Source organism: Coturnix japonica, chromosome 19 (genome assembly GCF_054131305.1).
Source record: "Coturnix japonica strain WE chromosome 19, WE-NBRP24, whole genome shotgun sequence".
NCBI classification, from domain to species: domain Eukaryota; kingdom Metazoa; phylum Chordata; class Aves; order Galliformes; family Phasianidae; genus Coturnix; species Coturnix japonica.
In genome coordinates this window covers 715,966-738,631 of record NC_140681.1, presented here as the reverse complement: position 1 = coordinate 738,631, position 22,666 = coordinate 715,966, and the positions used below count along the sequence as shown (strand labels likewise).

At 44.1% G+C, this 22,666-nt stretch overlaps 1 protein-coding gene across 2 annotated transcripts; it reads left to right on the top strand.

Annotated features, from left to right (window-relative positions):
* Positions 1-53: 53 nt before the first annotated feature.
* On the top strand, positions 54-22,252 carry LOC107322858 (adenosylhomocysteinase A). Of its 2 annotated transcripts, none has more exons than XM_015881383.3 (10): positions 54-107; positions 1,620-1,810; positions 4,325-4,400; positions 6,010-6,162; positions 9,284-9,396; positions 10,819-11,026; positions 11,890-11,977; positions 12,879-12,996; positions 18,760-18,954; positions 21,273-22,252. In XM_015881383.3, the coding sequence occupies exons 1-10, from the start codon at positions 80-82 to the stop codon at positions 21,402-21,404; spliced, it is 1,302 nt and encodes a 433-aa protein (XP_015736869.1). In that variant the 5' UTR covers positions 54-79; the 3' UTR covers positions 21,405-22,252. The 2 variants fall into 2 exon arrangements, with proteins under 2 accessions (XP_015736869.1, XP_085376073.1); XM_085519947.1 differs by lacking the exon at positions 54-107 and adding an exon at positions 206-460.
* Positions 22,253-22,666: the final 414 nt, after the last annotated feature.

Here is a 22,666-nt window from a genome sequence, read left to right as displayed (position 1 = left end):
GCACGTGGTGGCTCCGCCTCCGCTTAAAGCTCGCCCGCGGCCGCTACCGCCTTCTCTTCCCGCTCGTGGTGCCGCCGGCATGTCGGACAGGCTGCCTTACAAAGTGGGTGAGTTCGTGCTGCCCGGCCCTGCGGGGCTCCCGTCGCTCCGTGGCGAGCTGTGCGGGCGTGGGGCGGCGGAGCCGGGCCGCTGCGGCGGGGAGCTGTGGTGAGGCCGGGCCGAGGCGGCCGTGCGGGGCTGTGGGCGCACGGTGGGGGTCCGATGGACGTGGGCGGCTGGGAGGGGGGCTGCGGATCGGAGCTGGGATGTGAGCGTGGAGTCACCTCCGAGCTGCGGGAGCCTCTGCCCGAGCACCGCCGGGACTGAGCCAGGCAGCATCGCTGAGCAAGGGGCTGTGAACCTAAAATACAATGCGATATCTTTAAGTACGCTCTGCGAAGTCTGCACAGCTTTAAGAAGGGTGAGATTCAAGAGCATCCCCTCCCTCGCTTCCCCCTTGTCATTGTTGCTCCTCTGTCCGGGCCTTTTCAGCCCAGGCAGGCGGGCTTAATGGGCAGCACTGTGGAGTAAAATGCAATTAGCCTGTCAGCATGAAAACAGGTGCTTTGAGTCACTGTGTTCACTTGGTAGCTGAAAGAAAGCTATCTGAGGATGTTCTTAGTGAAATGGTTCTGTCCTGAGGCTTCTGGAAGAGCTCACCAGGTGCTGGGGCATTGGCACTGGCTGGTGCTGCAGAGCAGCGTGTCTGGGTGCTGGCTGTTCAGAATCACACAGAATCACAGAATTGCAGGGGTTGGAAGGGACCTCTAGAGATCATCGAGTCCAACCCCCCTGCCAAAGCAGGCTCCCTACACCACGTCGCACAGGTAGGCGTCCAGGTGGGTCTTAAATATCTCCAGAGAAGGAGATTCCACCACCTCCCTGGGCAGCCTGTTCCAGTGCTACGTCACCCTCACTGGAAAGAAGTTCTTCTGCACTGGAGTCAGACCTGCTGCAGGTGTAACATTCTCTTTGTATACTGTTGGAAATCTCCAGTTTTTGGTGAACTTTTTAATGGAAGATTCTTCTTGGAGAGGTGAAGCAGGTTGTGACTAAGGGTGCTTCAGAAGCTGTCTTTGTGGAGACACTGTGGGAGCAGTACAGCTGAGTCCTCACTGGGGACAGGGCTGGGCTCAGTGCCCAGAGCCCCTGCAGGGAGCGTGCCATGTGTGTTCCCACTTGCAGAAGCTGTGGCTGTGCAGGCATCCCCTTCAAGCATGTTAGTCTTTCTGCTGTAGAGGGAAACTGGAACTGTGAGAGCCTTGGGCAGTATCTGCAGAAATAGGTTGGAACTTGGAACTTAATGAATGGGCTGCAAGACTACTAAGCAACAGGTTAATGTGCCCATACAGGAGTTTTGTTTTGGGGTTGTTTGGTCTGAGCTTGTTCAAAAGCCTGTGCACCACAGTGCAAAAGCAAGGGGGTAAGAGGGATGGGGCCCATTTTTCCCCTGCTTTGCCTCCCAGCTGTTGCTTGGTGTTCAGTTCAGCTGTTGCAGCTGATGCTTATCCACAAGTGTGAGAAGGAATACCAAGGTCTCAGCTATTTAAACTCTGACACCTGTCCTCCTTCTCTTGCAGCTGACATCAGCCTTGCTGACTGGGGTCGCAAGGCCATTGAGATTGCAGAAAATGAGATGCCAGGGCTGATGAAGATGCGGGAGATGTATGGTGCCTCAAAGCCACTGAAAGGAGCACGGATCGCCGGTTGCCTCCATATGACTGTGCAGACAGCTGTTCTCATAGAGACCCTCATAAAGCTGGGAGCTGAGGTAAAGTGTCTCTTGAGTTTCTCCTTCAGCATGCTCTTAGGTAATGCCCTGCCTGGGGCACTGCTTCAGTTTATATAACTGTCACAGGGGATCCTGGCAAATTTGTCTGCTTTTTTAGAAGAGGCTCTGTTCTGGGTGGATGGATTATATCTTCCTCCCTTAAGCAAAGAACCTTGTCAGCTGTAATGCACACCCCCTAGGCTGTGGTATGCGTCCTTTCTCTGGACAAGCAATAGCTTCAAAAGTGCCAGTTCTGGACTGGGTTGCTGGCTTCAGCAGCTCTGTTGACTGCTTTTGCAGCTTCCTGAGCAGTGATGCTAGGAGCTGCTCCCTTGTGTTGTACTGTGCTTGGGCATGCAGTGTTCTTGCTGGTAATACTGAGGCTCTAGTGACTGCCTGCAGCATGGATTAACTTGTATTAAGAACTGCACTGTGCCTTTGGATTCAGCAAAAACTTATGAGATTGTCTGAGAGCTCCTGCTAGCCCTTCAGCCATGCAGAAAACGCTGCAGAAGCAGTGTGGTTCAACAGTGGCAGATGGAGACTCTACTGACTTCAGGCTCACTGTGTGATTGTGAACCAGTTAACCCAGTCCATCTTAAAGACTCGGATACCTGTAAGCCCTTTAGTGCATCATGCCATGTGCCTAGCTTGCAGAATGGAGTCCAAACATCATGGCTGAGTGATCACTGCACAGGACATCTCAGCACAATCCAAATAGCTTGTGTGCTGAGCGGGGAGCTCAGTGGTGGATTATGTTAAGCATGATTTGTGATCTGAAATTCTTTTGTCCTGAAGTTTAGCTGCATGTACCCTGGCTGCCCAGAGATAGTGCTGTGTGGGATCTGTTCCTGGGAGTATGTGCTTGGGAAGGATTAAAAGTATTGAGCACTGTTATGCTTGCCCAGAGGCAGAGGAAAAGGGGAAGCTCTCTCCAACAGATAAAGCATTTCTTAAAAACAAAAAATGTTGTTTGCTGTATCCCAGTGTGGCTGGTTTAGGCAGGAGCTGTGTGCTGTCTTAAATATAGCTAAACTCTTTTAGTCATAGTGCAGCCCAGATTCAGTATGATGGGATTCATCCAGGTCAGTCAGGGGAGGTACCTGCAGTGATTTGGTTCCTCTAAGCATAAGCTAGGGCTGTGCCTTGAAGATGTGTGCTGTCATATTACCTTGGTGCTTGATTGTGAACTCCTTTCTTGTCCTGATTCCTGCACGTTCAGACTGCTTTGAGTTTGATCTCTGGTCCATCTGTTCTACCACAGTCTGGGTGCTTTGGGAGATAGGAAAGTGGCTGCAATGAAACTGTATTCTGTGTATATTCACCAGTCTCTCTGGGGGCATGGACTGGAGGGTTTGGAACTAGATCATCTTTGAGATCCCTTCCAACCCGAGCTATACTATAGCAGTGAGGACATAGTTCACTAGAAATCGTGGGATTCCTTCTACTGTGCTTCCATGATAGCAATCGGTCATACTTCCCCAATTGCACTGTGGTTTCTAACTCATCTTGTTTATTTCCTATGCTGTGTGCATTGGTATAGAGGCGCTTCAGCTTGGCTATTGGCCTCGTAGGCTTCTTGGAGGAGCCCTCCCTAATACCTCCTGGGCAAGTTTGGGGTTTTCCCCTGCTGCCTCCCAAGGTGACAGCATTCCCATGCTCTTCTCTCTCACCCAGTACAGCCCCTGCCCTAGTCATATCTAATTTAAAGCCCTGCTAACCAGCCCAGCCAGCTTGCTCCCTAGAATATTTGTGGCCTTTCTGGTCAGCTCCTTGAGGTCTGCTGCAAATCAGCATGCAGATACCCACCTGCTGGTCAGCTTTGTAAGGAGCAGAGTAAGAGCTCCAGTGTGTGGCTCCTGGTCACAGAGTGGACCTGGAAGCCACTACTGTGGAGCTGCAGTGGGTGTGCATGTCCCTATTAATGTAGCTCAGTGATGTGCTATTGCTTTTTTAGGTGCCCGAACCTAGTCATGAAATGTGTGGGAAGTGCTTAGCTCAGCTGGAAAAGCTTCCATGACTGGAGAACAGAGTGGGAACTGTGTGAGCATAATCTCAAGAAAATGCTTGTTGATAGCATGCAGCATTTCAGCTGCATTTCTGACTTTCCTGAGTGCCAGTTGGTGTGCTGTTACATGGCAGTATCCTTTACTGGACACTTCTTATGTGGCTGTTCAGAAAATCTGAGCTTTAGTGATGCAGATGTTCTGAACCCAGCACACTGTGCTTTCCCTGAAGGTCTGTAGCTGAACATACTCTGGCTGTCTGGCAAAAGCTTTCATGAGTAAAGAGATGGCTGAATACGTGGGACAGCTGAGGCTCTGCTATCCTTCAAAGTGGCATTATTCTCCCTGTCCTAGTCAAATAGTTTCCCTATTAACTTTTACGGAGCTATTTAGGAAGGCAGGAATTTGCACTAGTATACTTTTCTGCTCTTGTTCCCTTTTGTGTCTAAATAGTTTTCCTGATATCTCAGAACTTTGTTCAGCAAATAAAACTTGAGTTGTTTTCCAGGTACAATGGTCAAGCTGCAACATTTTCTCCACTCAGGACCATGCTGCAGCTGCTATTGCAAAAGCTGGCATCCCTGGTAAGTTTTTCATGTTCTAATTGGGTTTTGAATTGGGGCATAGAGGCTGTTCTAGCTAAATCAAACTGTACAAATCAGGCTTTTCTGAATAAGCTTCAGGATAGAAGTAGTCTCTGAAAGCCAATGTTAGTTACAAAACAGGATGTTTGATTCAAGCTGCATTGCATCAGGCAGTCTAGCATGCCTGACAATGTTAGACTATGGAAGAGCTGGGTTGTATGTTATCAACTTTAAGCCTGTTTACTATAATGATTAAATGGGCTGGGTAATTAGAGTTTGGTGTGTAGGTGTGTACATGTGTACAGACAGGTGTTTGGTGCTTTCCAGCAAGCTTGGTGCTAATAGGGTTTGGGGAAGGGAGCCTGGGTGTTAGCAGAGGCAAAATCTGTTTTCCAGCAGCCTGGTTCTTTCCTCTGGGGGTGTCCTTTGCTACTGTTATAATTAGCTGCTGCAACAAGTCTTTCCCCAGCTGTGATCCATCTTAAAGTAAAAGAAGAAAGCAATTCCTTCCCTAGATCCTGTGTTATAACTGGTTGTGGGCATCACCTGCTTGCCTCTAGCGTGCAATGTCAAAGAACCAGCAGCAACTTCCTAGATCTAGATGTTGGGGTATTGCATCCTTCACTGCTTCTGACACTCAAAACTCAACCTAGGAGCAGTCTGTGGGTGTGGCATCTATCTGGCCTTTTGGCTCCCACCCTTGTTATCCTTGCTTGGTGGAACTTGCTCTTTTTGTTAATATTACACTTCACAATTAATCTAGAAACGTGGGAGGAATGCTAATCCGTTGTAGACCCTGAGGGACACTGATGCATGCTTCTGCAGAAGGGGCAGCTGTAGGGCTGGCTCTGTGGCTTTAATCTGTCTAAACAGTAGAAATGCCAGTTTATCAGGTGTGCAGTGTTACTGTACGTAACTTGTGTGTTCAGTACATTAGAGTAGCTGAGCATCAGCAGGGCTTGAGTGTAGCATGAAGCAGATATAAATGTCTGGAACGGCAAAGATACTGATAGATACATGTTAGTTGCTGAAGCATGCTGTTGGTAGTAGATGTGCCAATCTAGATATATGCCCTTAGAAGAGCAGAGGAAGCACAGCAGCATGGATTTTAGTACTGTGCTAGAAACTAGAATTTAAAGTTGCTGCAGAGTTTCTGGTCTGGTACTTTGTTGATACCAAAGTCTGGTGCGTTTTTCCAACTGTTCTAGAAATGCTGTAGTTGTGTTTTCATTTGTTTGTGTCAACATATCCTGCAGCTATTTGTAATTCCTGGTACCATGGTGAAATAAGGGAGTAAGTGGGGCGTTGTGGATGCGAGTCTGCTTTAATTTGCTTTGATTTTTCTTTCTTAATGTGGAATAGAGAGAAGGGTAATGAAGTCTCAGTTTTGATCAAGTTCATGGCCTGGAACAGAAGGCAAAACATTTTAACTGCTGCTCGTTTTGAGATCTTGATCTTTGTTCCAGTGAAAATGTCTCTTCTGGCTTGCAGGCACAGATAATCATCTTTCTGTCATCTCTGCTACTGAGTGCTGCCAATGAGATCTTCATTTTGCTGCTTTGCTATTTACTCAGTAAGGAACTAATTGTGTGTATTTGTTCCTGTGTAGTATTTGCCTGGAAAGGAGAAACAGACGAGGAGTATTTGTGGTGCATTGAGCAGACCCTGTACTTCAAGGACGGGCAGCCCCTCAACATGATTTTGGATGATGGTGGAGATCTTACCAACCTTGTTCATACCAAGTACCCACAGCTCTTGAAAGGTAATTTGCAGTTATTGTCAGGTACAGTTCTACCTGGGGGGCCAGTTTGGCACTTTCTCTGTGGGAATTCCCTGCTTTGGTAAAAGGGGTGTGGGAAGGTTGGAAAGGCATGTGCAAGCAGGTAATGGGATGTGTCTGTGAAAACTGCTTACAGTGCAAGAGCAGAATCTCTTTCCTGCAGGAACAGTTGTTTCCATCTCTGCTTTGTAGTATTTATACTACACTGACTGTCCCTCCTGGCCTTCATTCACAGTATCCATTACCTGAGTGACGAGTAAGGCTGCTGTCTGGCCAAGAGCTTTCTGGAAGTGGCCTGGGTTTTAGAATTGCTTAATGTCTGCTTGCAATTAATATCTTTTAATGTTGGTGCTTTTTCGTTCCCTGTCCTCTGAATGCACCTTTCAATCAGCTCCTGATAACCTGTAGTTTTTCTTGGAAAGGTTTTTCACAGTACCTGAGTTGCTAGGTATTAACTTGTTGCATTTATCAGTAAAGATGCTGATAGAGTCAGGGTTGTGACTCTTGCTTTGTTGATTTATTACCTTTAGTATAAGCTAGTAAAACAGCATGGTGCAGCATGCACATGTTATTTGTAAAAAGACTTATCTAAGGGGAATTTGGCACGATGTGCAGTAGGAGGCTGCCTTTGTGCTGGGCAACTGTGGCAGCTTCTTTGCTCTGCCAGACACTGTCATATGTGCTGCTGCAAACCACAGAGGCGTATTGTTGCTGAAGGACATGTTTGATCTAGGATTTGGAGATAATTGGGTAGGCGTATGGAGGGGAAACTAAATTGATTACTGTTGGGTGTTCTGCTTTTCATTCTTGGCCCTTACAGGTGGGGTTGCTGTAGAAACCTGCTGGATCGGCTTTCCTGAGCTACTCTTCCTTAACACGTTAAAATCAGTCAGGACACAGGGCTGTCTGAAGGGATGAGGCTGGGCCCTCCTGCCCATCTGTGTGCTTGTATGGGTAGGAAAGCAAGGAAAAGAGAAAACTGCAACTGTGTGACAAGCTTTGCTTTCTTGTTGACCATCATCCTCATGTCCTTAGTTCTCCAGCGCTGAACTGTAATGCAATGGAAATTGGTGTTTGCTTGTCAGAGTTCACTTCTGCTTTCTTCTGGGTTGCCTCATTGTGAAGCTGATGACTTGTTGCTTTCCTACCTTTTAGTGGCAAGGAAGACACAGCTAATCGTGTTTCCCTGGAACATTGTGACAGGCCCAAAAATGCATATTTCCATACTTGTGTTCTGTTTAACAGGGTTGTTCCCCTGTGAAGCACATGCAGCTGACACCCCAGTTTGTGTCTGTTGTGTCTGTTAGTGTCTATTCTTGAGGGTACTTGTGCTGAACTTTTCACATCTGCAGCCTTCTTATTAACTGCTCTTTAGAGTTCTCTCACTTGTCTTGCACTCCTGTTGTGCAAGGAACTAGTATAATATGTTTCAACAGGACAGTGGCTGTCTCTTGTATTGGCATCCATCTCCGGTCTGCCATCCAGGTTCACAGGAGTGGCCCTTCACCTGGGTTTTTAAAGGACCTAGATGGGATGTCATACCTGTTGACATTTCCCTTACCAAAATGTGTGCTATCTGCCCTGACTGGAGTTGAGAAGCTTCCTTGCAGCAATCCAGCCCAATCAGAAGGGCTGAATTAAGAGTGCAGGAGATGTTGCAGCACGCTGTTCTACCCCAGAGACATGGGGAAAGCTGAGAAGTGAGCAGAATGTTAGTGCATGGAGCTGAGCTGTGCACGGCAGTGAGCAGCAGTGTGTGCTATTTGGTATTGGAAGGCTGGGCAAGTTTCCTGACCTCATTTCAGAGGGTTCTGTCTTCCATGCTGCAGCCATATCTAATCTATATGGAAGTTTGTTCAGTCCTAGTGTGCAGCAAACAATTTAAGCTAGTTCATTCAAGTCTACTTTGAAGTAGGAGCTGTGTTAAACTGCTGCATGCTCAGCAAGTTTCCCCTCACCCCTCAGCACGGCTGCTGTTAGAGGGCAGAATGGCCTTTGTACTACTGCCGTGTTAAGCTAAATGCCCTTAAGACCATCATAAATAAAGGTAGGAAGGGAAAGACTTCAGAACCGAACAGAGAGGACGTCACCTGAGCTCATGCAAAGATCATCTCTGGCATCTCTGCTGAAGCCTTGAGGGCTGGGAGGGCTGTGTTGGTGATCCATTAGTGCAGACTTGCTCATTGATAGGAAATAGGAGTGGAAAGCAGGTCTGAATGTTCAACTAGACTTCTTCGTATTGCTTCGACTTTTTCTCCCATGCTTTAGGCCCTTCTCTATTCTCGAGTCACTTTCGGGAGTTGCTCATGCAATTGCACTGCAAAAATGCTTTGGGGAAAGGCGCTGGATTTCACCACGCAACAGATGCGTGTCCGCGATCCGCCGCAAGGGGGCGCCATCGCTCCGCATCGGGCCGGGCCGTGTGGTCCAGATGTGCCGCTCTGTTCCTGAGGGTGGAAGCCGTGAACTTTGAAGATGGCTTGAAGAGTCTTTTAGCTTTCTGACTGAATCCAGCTGAATTCAGAAACCTCCTGACGCTTCCAGAGCCCTCTGCTGTGCTGCTGTGCTTGGCCAGACCTGAACACTTCAAGCCTCGGAGCTGAAAGCCTGCATAAGCTTTGAGTTGTTGATGCCGTGCCCTCCTCTGGGCTGCTGCTGCTCACCTGAATGATTACAATATAGCAATTAGACAGTGTACACACAGTGAGGTATGACTGAGATGGTAGGGGGAGGAAATATCTGGAATTCATACTGTGTATATGGTATAAAGGGTAAACAGGTTTACAAGTTTGGCTTTTGGGTGCTATTTGAAGTGGGGTTACTTTGTGATGGTTATTGTCATATTAAGCTCTTCTTCCCTCATCTGGTTGTTGTGTTTTTAGGCAGTTCTTTGTCATTTATATTTGATAGCCGTGTGGGGGAAAACTTGTTTTGAAGCTTCAGAGTGCCATTTGAAGATCCAAATGAGGGTTCTGATCTCAACCCTGCTTCCTGCAAAGATGGTTGTAACTTAAACCTCTGGAAGACACTACTGGCACTTGGATGTGTTGGTTTGCAGTGGCATTAATCCAACCAAAGATAAATCATTGTACTCTGCTCACAGGAATTAGAGGTATTTCAGAAGAGACAACCACTGGAGTTCACAACCTGTACAAGATGAAAGCCAACGGGACTCTGAAGGTGCCAGCTATCAATGTTAATGACTCTGTCACCAAGGTACTGCAGTTAAAGCACTTATGCTATGTTGGTTTGGTGCTGGGTTGTTGTTATTCTCCTGCGAGTATTCTTTCTCTTGCCGAGGTGCTCTAGATGTGGAACTGAACAGATCTTCAGCATATCCATGAAGTGATTCCATGATGTCTGTGGTGCGATGTGTTGTTGCAAATATCCCATTTTTAGAATGTTCAAGGCTGAATGTGCATGTGCAAGCATGTGTGCTGTTTCTTTTGCATTTTAATAATATGAAGACATCTCGGTCATCGCTGCACAGGCAGGTAACAGGTGGTAAAGAGAGTGAATGACCCGCATGAGCTTGTGGCAGGTAAAGGATTTTCTGCAAGCAACCGTTGCTAAGGATAGAGCAGAATGTGTTTACATCCCTTGTCTAGCTGTATTCCTTCTTCCCATGACAAGTCCTGATGAAATGAGGAAAGAGTAAGGAATGGTGTTGAGTGAGTGACAATTTTGAATGCAGATGAATATTATAGAGTGATTTTCATGTGTGCATGAAGCTAATGTATCCAGGTGTTATTAAAGCTAGTAACTAAATATATATTGAGTCACTGTGTTCAGTTCCAAACAGTTGTCATAGTGAAACATTGTGATAATGATTCCTGCTTGTAGAGCCCTATGAGAAGTAGCACTGTAAGGCACAACTGTTTCAGTACTCTTTGGCTGTTTAATACTCTTAGACTAATCTCAGTCTATATTATCCTTTGGGAATGGCATTTCTCAGTGGTTTGGTCTGCTTCCTCTGCAGCTTGTTGTTTGAAGATCATCTTCTTTCTGCTCACAAGATGCGTCTGGCATCTTTATTTCATAGCTAATGGGCTGGAAACCAGTTGATTTTGGAAGTTCCTCTGCATCCTTCCCACTTAAATCTTTGCCTCCTGCGTAATAACTACTAGTACTGTTTAGCAAATCTGGAAATTCAGATGTTTCCAAAAACATCTCTGAAATGGTTTTGAATTGAGCTACCTTTATTCTAGTGCCAAACAAGTGCTTATTTTCAAGCACTGTTGAGGATTTGTGCAATAAAAGATTTGAATGAACTATGGTTATAGACCTCCAGGAAGACATGCAACCGAATGACAGATTTTTGCTCCTTCAGTTTGATATTTTGACTCTTTGCCAACTTCCTATGGTATTGGTAGGAGAAAAGACATTCCATTTATTTCATTTATGAAATGTTTCTCAACAAGGACATGCTGAAACCTGTATGTGACACAACTATATAGATTGAAAAAGGATAAATGAGAAGCATAGAGCCAAATTCTCATCTTCTCATCCCTCTCTGAAGTTAATGTTTAGCTGACTGTCTGCCTCCTGATTATGTGTGCACACGTAAATCCATTTTGTTTCTCATTTTGCTTGAGTGAATTTTATTCTGTTCTGAAATGGCTCCTGTTTCTTCTTCAGAGCAAGTTTGATAACCTTTATGGCTGCCGAGAGTCCCTCATTGATGGTATCAAGCGTGCTACGGATGTCATGATTGCTGGAAAAGTAGCAGTGGTGGCAGGTTATGGTGATGTGGGCAAAGGCTGCGCTCAGGCCCTGCGGGGCTTTGGAGCAAGAGTCATCATCACTGAAATTGATCCCATCAATGCACTGCAGGCAGCTATGGAAGGTGAGAACTGAAGGTATAGAAATTACAGTGTCTGAGAGGGGTCTTTCTGTGTTGATGTAGAGCAATGATAGTCTAGAAAGTTTTGGTGGGTTTCAGCCTCTGTGTTGTAGGGGTGACACTCCCTATTTTTAACTGAGCAGCACACAATGAACTCTTTTCTTACAGCTTTTATTGTTGTAGACTTTGAGAATATGTTTGGAGTTGCAGAAAAAAAGACTCCAGTGGGTAAAGCCCACTATTTCATAATACTGTAAGTCTGGTTATAGTTGGTCTAATTATCTTCAAGTTGGGCAACTCTACCTTCTACCTAGGTTAAGACTTACTTGAACATTTCCACAATAAAACAGCAGACCTTGTGTTCATTAGGTGCTTTTGTAGATTAATGCCACTCTGTCTTAACAGTGTGAAGCTGTGCTTGCAGCATGCTCGAAGCTGTACTCCAGCTCTTCTGTATCTGCTTCATTTAGCTCTAAATAGTACCAGTTTATCTCATTTCTATTCATATGTGATTAGAACCTGAAGGTATTGTGGATGCATTTTCTTTGGCAAACAAGCCCTGAATCCAATCTAAGAGCTGTGGCAGACTCTACACCTTTAATTGCAGGGTGTTGGATGCGTAGATCCTCACACTGGATGGAAGTAGGCGAGGGATACAGATATTTTTGTTCTGCTTTGGTATTTAGCGTAAGGAAAGTATATCTGCTTAACATGTGTTCTTCATAGATTAAGCATTATTAAGCATTGGCACAGCCTTCTATTACTCATATTTTTTTCTTTATGCTTTTACTCAGTATTGCAGCCTGTTTTGGAACAACATCTGGTGATTGGGTAGGGAGATAATTTTTTTTTCCTCTCATTTTCAGGTTATGAAGTTACTACAATGGAGGAGGCTTGCAAGGAAGGCAATATCTTTGTTACAACCACTGGCTGCACTGACATTATTCAGGGCAGGTATGATTTGCTTCAGTGACAACACACTGCTACAGTTAGATTTTTATATAGTCATAACTTGTCAGCAACGTGGTGAGGGATAGCATTAATTTAATGAGAAATTGGGACTTTTTCAACTTTTTCAGCTCTGTTGATTGTTGCCACATTGCAGTTATTCAATGCATAATGCAAAAAGCATAGATGGACAGAGAGACTTCAAGAAAATGGGAGGGCAGGTGGGCCTGAATTCTGTTGTTAGTTGTTAATTCTGTAATTCTGTTTGATAAATGTGAATGGTAGGGGAGGTAGGTAAAGACTGAGAGTGATTCCATCTGTGAATACACACAACAATCTTGAAACTAATCTGTTCTTAATAAACTACCAGGCAGGTTTTTTATTATCATTTCTTAGATCTCAGTTTATAGTCCCTCTGCTCTACAGAAGCTCATTCCTATGTTTGCCATTAGGATTGTGTATGTTGTAGTATGAGGTCAGATTAAGGGGAGGAGATGAAGCCATTAGTCTCCAGAGATGTGAAACTGCTGGGAACTTAAAAGTAATGGAGAAAGAGATTATTTCCATGTAGGAAGGAATAGAATAACTGCTGATATTTTAGTAGTGACCAACTGAAAAGTTAATTTAACTTTCTTTACTGGGACAACAATTTGTCTTCAATAACCTCTTCCATCCTTGGGAAGAGTCCTTTTCTAGGAGCTTGAAGCTTTTTCCAATAGGTTTTACATATCTAGAATGTTACTAAACCAGTACATCATGTCTGTAAAAATCAGTTGCAGTCAGTGATCCAGGAGCTCTTCATTTCTCCTTGAGCAGAGCTATGGACCAAAGCACCTCCTGGATTTGGAAAAAGAATGTTTCTTTTGTGCATTATCTTCTGATGCACTTTTTTTTTTTCTTCCCTCAGGCACTTCGAGCAGATGAAGGATGATTCCATAGTTTGCAATATTGGTCATTTTGATGTGGAAGTTGATGCAAAGTGGCTGAATCAAAATGCGGTAGAGGTGGTGAATGTTAAACCTCAGGTGAGACAGCCCATGTAGAAGGCATCCTGATAGAATGAAGTCAGTGTCTGATGCCAGAATGGGAAGCGTTTCTTTTCAGATGCTGCTATTCCTTACAGTCTGGATTTCATATTATTAGTTGTTTTTTTATGGAAGCCAGGCTTGTTCTGGGTTCATCTTAATGTGAATTCTGCTCTGCTGTTGCCTGTTAGTCTGGAACAAGCTGCATGTAATATTCTTGCACTGTTATTAAAGAACTGGTTCCAACAAGTGCCCAGGACTTACAGCATGGTCTCTAACAAGAGATGCCTAGTGTGGATACATCTGTGCATTCTTTCCTTCTGGAAAAACAGGAACCTGTTCCTTAGTGATGGTCTCATAGCTGATTGCATCAAATTTGTCTCCTTACAGGAGGTCAACCTTGATGTTTGAGGAATGGGCGAGGTATGAAAATAGCCACCATCTGAAAGTAATGCCATAACTCAGCTTAAAAAACAAGCTGGATGATGAACACAGGACAGACCATTAGAGACCATATAAAACTTCTTAGGAACGGAGCCTGTGGGTTCTCTGGTGGTGGATCTCAATTTCCTCAAAGGAAGTTGCTTGCTTGTGTAGCTGCCCTGCACCAGAACAGTCTTAGGCCTAATGCAGAGTGCTAATATTAAAATGAATCCCAAGGGAATGTCTTCTGGGGGTTCTGTCAAGGTTTGAAAAATTCACACACCTTTGTTTTCAAAGTTTTTTTGTTCTGAAATTAAAGCCTCGGGGAAGCCTTTTGTGGAGCTTTGCCAAATTCAGGCTTCTCTTCCAGACTCAGTGGCTTCATTTTAGAAACCTGTGGAGACCAGAAGTCTGTGTGTGGGCAGAGAAGGCAGGATGTTTTATTCTTGCTCAGCTTGCATTCCCACCATGTATTTACTTCAAACTATGGCAGTAATCACACAGAAAAGTAGGGATCTAAAAAAACTCCAACTTTTTAGCTGTGTTTTTAAATAGAAAAACAACATGAAATTAAAACTTGTTTGTAACACAGACATTGAGGGAGAACACCACCTGAGGCTAACCAGGCTCTTTCTAACTTGATATGGAACTTCTGGTTACCTTTTGAAGAGGTAACTTCTGCTCACGTTGGGATTCTCAGACAGGTTTTTTTACTTTTTTTCTTTAACCATACCTAGGTGTATGTCTTAGTAGATCTGTCTGCCCTTGAAGTTTTCGTGACCCTCCTGTGCCTTATTGGCCACCCACATCAAACTCTTGCTAAGCAGCTGTGAGAGCCTTTTCAGTGTCATGTTTATTGTTGAGGCACTAAATGTGGTGTGAACTAAGTATGAAGTTATGCTTTCAAGTTCTCACTGTGTTCATGACCGCTCTTGCCCATGACCTTAGTGTAAGGCTGACTTCACCCTAGCTCTGTCCCAGAAGAGCCTGTAGCTAGCTGCTTGCTTTTGGATAGCTCAGGTTTTAAAAGGCTTTAAAATTGGGACTGTTCATAAACGCTGACAAAAGCCGAAATGGATGTTAATGTGGTAACATACAAACTACCTGCTCAGGACTATTGTGTGTGGCTCTTAAAATCCATGTGAAAATTGAATATTAGTGTTGGAGAAAGCAGCGGTCCCTTTTCTTGTCAGGATCCAGGCTTGTCACAAATATATTAGGTGCCTGAACAATGAGATGCGGTGTAGTGCAAGGCATGAAAACTATTAAAAGTGTCTGGTTCAAAGCAAATGCTTTGTTTTTAAAAGATTGGAGTTAGGGTCAAAGTTGCCCATATGGTTTAATGCTGAAGACTTACCTTCTTCCTGTCCTAAATCTCTCTGTTGTGTTCTGTAGTGACCCAAAGAATGTACCTGTTAACACAGGATGTCATCCAGGGTGCTCTAGGTGGCACAAACTTGTATGTTTAAAAATATTATCTAAAGTTTGTACATGTTTTAAAAGAACAACAATGAAAAAAAACAACCATCCCTGAATTAACCGCCTCTGTCTCAGCTTGATCTAGAGATAGATGAAGCTGAGAGGATTTATAGGGAATTCTGGCTTTTGTTGTATTCTTTCTTATCTATCTACTGCTTACTGCTGGAGATAGGATATAACTTTGGGCTTAGGAACAAGGAAGTATCCTGCAGCTTCATTTCTTCACAACCACTGTGGGAATTCATCTGCACCGGAACTAGAATTGGCGCATCTGGTGGGTGGCAACCAAGTCCTTGGGAAGGGTATTGGATCTAGGTAGTCTTTAAGGTCCCTTCCCACCTAAGCCATTCTGTGATTCTACAGTTCTGTGACTAAACTGCCCCTGGGTGAAAAATTTCTCCCTCACATCTAACCAAATCTCCTCTTTTTCAGTTTAAAGCCATTCTTCTTGTCCTATCACTATCATACCATGTAAAAAGTCACTCCCCCTCCTGCTTATAGGCTTCCCTCAGGTACTGGAATGCTGCATTGAGGTCTCCCTGGACCCTTCTCCAAGCTAAACAAGCCCAACTACCCCAGCCTTTCTTTATAGTGGAGGTGCTTCAGCCCTCTGATCATATTCATGACCTTCTTATGGACCCACTGCAACAGCTCTGCATCCTGCTTGTGCTGGGCACCCCAGGCCTGGATGCACTCAGAAGGACAAAGCAGGGGAGGACAATCCCCTCCCTGTCTGCTGCCGCCCCTCTGTTGATGCAGCCCAGGCTGCAGCTGGCCTTCCAGGCTGTAAGTGCACGTTGCTGGCTCATGCTCAGCTTTTCATCCACCAAAACAAAAATTTCCTCCTCACTCCCCGACTAGTTATGCAATTGAGTTTCCTGCATTTGGGGTCAGCACACCTGGAGTATGTGCAAATAAGCCTTGCCCTGGGAAATCCAACTTCCTGATCACAGTGTCCTCCCAGCTAGGTTAGTGTCTTGTCCCTAGTCTAAAAGGGGATCTCAAGCAAAGGATGGTCCATCTGTTAAAGGTGTGATATCTTGCACTAACCCTTAGAGTTTTTTCAGTTCAAGTGAGGTGTCCCACATGCTTTTATGATACCAAGTACCAACTTGAATTTTTACTAATACTTGTCAGCTTTTTCTATATGGTGTAGCAAGGAGGGGAATATAAAGCAAGAGCAAAAATCTGTGATCAAAACCTCCTATGAAGACATCTGCCTCTTGATCTTGAGGATTAATACCAGAGCTGAGTGCCTGGTTGCTAGATGTCAGCTAGAGGTAAAGTGTAATTGCGAAACAGTGTCTAACCTTGTAATTTTCAGAACCATGTGGTCCCTATTTACACGTGATGAACTGGCAGAAGAAATCTTTAATACTTGGGAAAGGAAAATGTCTTAATGTGCCATTCTGACTCATCTGGTGCTTTTAAAGGAGAAGGGAAAAATAGGCTTATTCCTGAAAAGCTGGCAGGTTGCTTCGAATATTTGCTTGCAGTTCTGGTACTAGAGTAATATGTAGCATGAACTCAGCTCTTGAAGGGAAGGAAAGGTCAGGGTAGGAATGATGAGCTATGGCTCAGCAAATAAGTCACTTATGTTTATATCATGCATGGTCTGGAGGGAAATGGAAAGCAACTAGAAAGGCCAGAGTAAGTAAGTGCAGATAGGGAGAGAGAGGAGGCATTTGTATAAATATGGAGATGAACTTAACACTTGGATAATTTGAACTCTAATTCTCTAGCAGCTTGCTGAGCTTGTAAATCAGCTGGTTTGTCTGTCCATAGCTTGTTTTCACAGTGTTGACTTAGAATATTACTATTCTGCATTTCTTTCCATACAAAGATATGAACTTGCATTTTTCACATGAACATGTGCACTGAGTTGGTTGTGTCAGCAGCTGGCCAGAGGTTTGAGATTCCATGCACCATCCAGCAGCTGTCCAGAGGTTTGTTGAGTCAGTATATGGATGTAGTGTCTTAAACAACCACATTCAAACCTTGAAACTTAATTGTAGCAGTGTCACAATTAAGTGAGACTTAATTGTAGCAGTAAACTTTGTTTACTATTGGCCATGTTGATTTAGTTTTCAGGTTTTATTTTTATTTTTTTTTTAGCAATCTGATTTGTCTGCTTCCTTCTTTGTTTTGTTTCTTCCTCCCATAGTCTTCTGATAGTACATGTGGTATTGGAGAATCAGCATCCATAAGAAATATACTGCAGTTACTCAGTGAAAGAGAATTCTTGCTAACTTTTACCTTGCTGTACTGCTCTTGGGTAGGAAAAATAGAGTTTTATTTGGAGCTTCTATTCGAGATGTTTACTGTCTATATACATGCTAAAGACAGTAATCTGTAGTATACAAACCCCAGAAATAGAGTACTGGCATTTTTCAGTCTTTTCAAAGGCTTTGTCTGCTTCCACATGCTTGACATAATAGATGAATAATAAATACCAGGGAGTAACAAACGTTCTTATACTTTATAGTCCAGATTGTCATTTCATTTTAGGCTTTAATATAATTCCTTTCTAGAGGGTGAAGGCAGGGGGCGAAGGGCTTACAGCTGGCAGAAAAGGGAAGCAAAGCTAGCACAGGCATTGCAGGATTCCAGTCTGGCCCAGACAGTTGAGGAACATGTGAAGTGACGGTCTCATGAACTCTGGGACTCCTGTGTAACTGAGCACCTGTCTTCTTAGACCTTGTTTGTCTGTCCTTTTGCCCCAGCACAGCCTGGAAATCAGCTTGAATGGAAGACTGAATCTTTCGCTCTGAGAGCAAAGAGTGTGCACCAGAGTCTAGGACAGCCATTTAATTTATCACTTCTTTTCAGCTGTGCATGTAACCTGATTTGCTTGATAAGTGGATGGATCCCTTTGTGTTTTAAATCTGAGACTTGTCTTGCTCTTACTTAGGCCTGGTGTTACTGACAGTTCACCAGCTGTCAAACCACAAGAGTTTTCAGGACTCCTAGAAGGTAGTGCCAAAGAGTTGGTAGATGTCTACAGCAGCCTGTACCTGGAAGACAAACTGTTCATGTTCATGCTTTGACTGTAAATCAAGGCATTACTGAAGTGGGAAGATTCACTGGGGGGGTAATTTCAGAAGACTGAGTAAAATCTGGCCCTTACCTGTGTATTAGATGCAAATGTTCTGGGCTGTTGCACACAGAGGTGCTGCTTCTCCTGTCTCTCAGAATCACAGAATTGTAGGGGTTGGAAGGGACCTCTAGAGATCATCGAGTCCAACCCCCCTGCCAAAGCAGGCTCCATACACCATGTCACACAGGTGGGTCTTAAATATCTCCAGAGAAGGAGACTCCACCACCTCCGTGGGCAGCCTGTTCCAGTGCTACGTCACCCTCACTGTAAAGAAGTTCTTCTGCACATTCACACTCTCCAACCAGCTGTTGTAATTGTATATGAATTACGTCTTACTGCAGGCAGCATTTTCCGTGCCACAGACACCTGAGATGGTATGCATGTGAAAGAGCCAGAAGAACGGGATAATTGATGAAATATGAAGCAGATGCTAAGATCTATGTTGTTGTGGTCCAGAGTAGTTACAGGCCTTACTGAAATGTGGCTGGGAATGGTGAGGAGTGTCATGATTGTAATGGAAGTCTGCATCATAAACCCATTGCTGAATTGCTGATGTGGGAAGGGAGCCCACTGAGTTTTGCATGACTTCTATGGAGATATTCAGGACCTTTCTGGATGGTGACCTGTGCAACCTATTGTAGGGACATGCTTTAGATGGGCATTGGCTTTGATCATCTTTTGAGGGGTCCCTTCCATCCCCTGTGATTCTGTGACTTAAAATGCTGTTTGTGCCCTCACCTTTCACTGCTCTTTTCCCCACCCAGGTGGATCGCTATAAATTGAGGAATGGTCGTCATATTATACTGCTAGCAGAAGGCAGACTGGTCAATTTGGGCTGTGCCATGGGTCACCCTAGCTTCGTTATGAGCAACTCCTTCACCAACCAGGTGCTGGCACAGATCGAGCTGTGGACAAATAGTGACAAATACTCTGTTGGAGTCCATTTCCTGCCAAAGAAGGTGAGTTAGAATAGCAGAAAAGCTTAAGCTTGTAGGGAAAGCAACTTTGAACATTATAGTAGAGTTTTTTATTTGTGCCTGTGTTCGTTTTCCTACTGAATGTCATTGCAAAGACCTTTTGTCCTTCAGTATGTGCTTGGCTTTGGTCACACCAAATCTGAAGTGAGCTTTTTTTGTGTGTGTGTGGCTAGGACAGTGTGAAGAACTAAGACTTGTTTGTAACAGGGATGTCCTGTTATCTTTTTTTTCTCCCCTTGACTTGCAGCTCTTTAGTAAGATGCTGGGAAAGCCTTTGCTGTCTGAGGATAGTCAGGAAGCTCCTTCCTGAAGGGTTGGAGATGGAGTGAAACTAGAAATCTTCACTGTGGTTGAGACAATCTGTGTCCCATTTGCACCTGAGAAGAGCTTATCACAATCTGGTCCTAATAGCTTCACAAAATATTAATGACACAAATTCCCTTGTGTTTCCCTTTAATCTTATCTGTGGATTCTTTGTTCTTGGAGAAATCCGGGCCATGTCATAATTTGCAAATTCCTTTATAAATCCAACCTGGTTTTAATTTTGCAGAACAAGCATGAGAATTGGAGTTAGTCATTGAAAAGTATACTGGAGTTAAGCCCCATTGCTTTGAAGTAGAACCAGGTGTGAGACTAAATGTGAAAATACTTTTCATCTGGGAAGTATGAAGTGTATGCTTGGGCTTATTTATGAAGTGAAGAACTTAAGCTTCCAGAACTGCCCATTGATGATCAAGCAAAGTGTAGCAGCGGTACAATGCAGGAGCTGATCAACCAGCTCTCTGGCACACAGTCGTCTTCAGAGAAAAATTTTCATTGATAGTTGATAGGAAAAAGAGTGAGCCCAATGTTGCTAATGAAATGTGGCTTCATACTCTTCCAGTAATCATACTTGGATCTGAATGCGAGAAATAGCATCTGAATCTGTTACTTACAAATGGAGTTATGTAGTTAGGCAGCATATGGCAGCGATGTGTTCGGGTTCACTCACTGGGCTCCATGGATAATTTCAATGAATAAAGCTGCTTTTTTGTCAGATCCAAAAGAAGATGGATAGAGAAGAGCTTTCTTTCCTGATTTTTGGGCTAGTACCTCTTCTTGTTCTACACAGCAGCTTTGAGATCTAAACATAAATTTAAGAACTGCCAAGTACTTTACATTGCATTATCTTTGCAAGACTACCCTTTTGTTAATGAACTATTACAAACATGCTTGCATTTCTGCAATATGTTTTCCTGGAAATTGAAGCAAACTATTGCACCCGTGTTTATGGTGTCAAATCTATCCTTCCCTATGCTCAACTTACTGATTTGAAGTGTGCAGTAGGTAAGAACGTCAGTTTGCCTTTCTCTGTATCTTGAAGTCCGTAAGCTGAAGCAACTGTGAAACAGCTTCTTTCTGCAGTTTGAGAACCTGATCTGTGAGAAACTGGTGACTCAGCAACAACTCATTTTCAAATAGATCTAACCAGTCTCAGTTGTGCCAGAAACACACCTGTCAGATCTCAATATATCACTACAGTTCAACCAGATATGTGATCGATTTTTAATCTTTTTCTTCTGGCATGATCTACTAAGCTTAAATACTTGTTTCCCATTCTAGACACAGTCTTTCCAGCTAGGTTTTCTTTCCTGGTTTTCTTGACTCTGGAATGAGTATTCTGCATACCTCAGAGAAAAAGCATACCCGGAAGGGAGATGTATTAATTTATTTGCATATTGGAGGTGTTCAAGACCAGGTTGGACAGGGCTCTGGGCAACCTGATCTAGTAAATGTGTATGTTTGGTGGCCCTGCTAGGCAGGGGGGTTGGAACTACATGATCCTTGAGGTCCCTTCCAACCCCGGTTGATTCTGTGATTCTGCATGTATTAGAATTTCTATTAAATATTCTGATAGTCTGGTATGTCCATGTCCAGGTGTTTTGACAGCAGAAACATGACTGGGCCTTATCCCTCCTACCAAACTGGGCATGCTTATGTTTGAATAGTTTGACATCTGTTCTTTACCTGTGGATGGATGTGAATGGGATTGAAATGGGCTTGATTATGTATTTGTCTGCCTCACGCTTCTGAGGGAGTCAAATTAAGTTGGAACTTTTCCATCTGGGGATGATTCTGTGCTCAAGGTAGATGTTTCTGCACTCAAGCAGTTGGTGCATGTTGACAGGAAAAGAGCTGTGTCAGTCTGTTCAGTTCTCCTTGGAGCTACTACTGGTTTTCAGGTATTCATTTCTCACTGTCAGCCATGATTTCCTGAACTGAAGCTACTAATAATCTTGTTTGAATGCTTTGTTTTCCAGCTGGATGAAGCTGTGGCTGCTGCTCATCTGGACAAACTCTGTGTGAAGCTGACAAAACTGAGTGAGAAGCAGGCCAAATACCTGGGCTTGTCAAAGGATGGGCCCTTCAAGCCAGACCACTACCGTTACTGAGCAGGTGGCAGTACTCGAAGACCAAAGTGCAGGGATGCAACCTTCCAAAGCTGTAGTGTGTGCTGGGTTTCTGAGAACAAGCCCTTTGCCATCATCCTCTCAGTGCTGCAGAACTTGTGCCCTTACCAATGGAGCTTCAGGGCCTTGTTAGTCTTTTTTTAATAAGAGAATCACCGTGGCTCTTGGAATTAGAAGTGGTACTTAGCTAAATTCACAGTGAAAAGGATCCTATGCACCTTTGATTGGCCCCTAATGTCCCAGTAAGAGCTGGACAGAAGAGATTACTAGATTAAATATCTGCTTTTGTCAAACATGTGGCCAGCTGTTTAACAGACTAATCAGTGCAACACAGAACTGTTTCTGCAGAGATGCTTTCTGCCACGTTCTGTTGGAATTAGCTGAGCTCTATTTCAAGGCTGGCACTATCAGGCTTCTCTTCATGAAGGTGCACTAACTGAAATACATTTTGTGAAAGGGGAAAACTAGGGAGGAGTATTTCTGCAGGCTGCTTGGTCTGCCTCCTGTAGATGAGACGAGAGCTGGCATGCTCTCTGGATTAATTTATTCCAGTGATTTTAATCAGAACCAAGACCCTTCTATGCTGCTTCTGTAGCAACAATAGAAGTGGGGTGTGAGGCAAAGGTGACTTACTTTATCAGTCCTCTAGTTTTGCTGAATGGCTGAGAAGCCACTGAGGGGATGATTAGGTTTAGGCATCTTGACTGGTCCTAGGAAAACACCAGCAGCACGCTTTTACCCCCAGGTTGTTTTTCAGAGTTCTCATGTCTGCTGTATCTTTTCTGTCACCGACTCAAAGTGCTTTTATTAAAGATGTGACTGTGGCCTGACTTGTGTAGTAAGTTGCTTCAGGCTTTGCCGTGAATCTTTTTGGTCCTGTGTATTCACTGAGTGAATCAAACTTCTTTGTGTGTCTGCTTGTGGTTTCTTGGCAAAAGCTGGTGCTGTGGCTGGCCTTGTTGTGTACTTGAGATGGGAAATACTGTTCCTGAAGTTATTTAGGTACAATTGAAGGGCTGTGAGTGTTACAAGATGGGGTGGGGGGAGGAGGGAACACGGGGACAAAAAAGCCCAAAGGAAACAAACCCTCTCACCTCTGCCTATGCAGATTCATCTCTGTGTGTTACAAAATACCCCTCTTTCCACTATGTTCTTCAGTCACTGTTATGCAGCAGGCTGGATGTAAGAAAATGAAACACCACCAAATAACAACAGCTGAAGTACTCTGAGGTTCATGTTCAAGC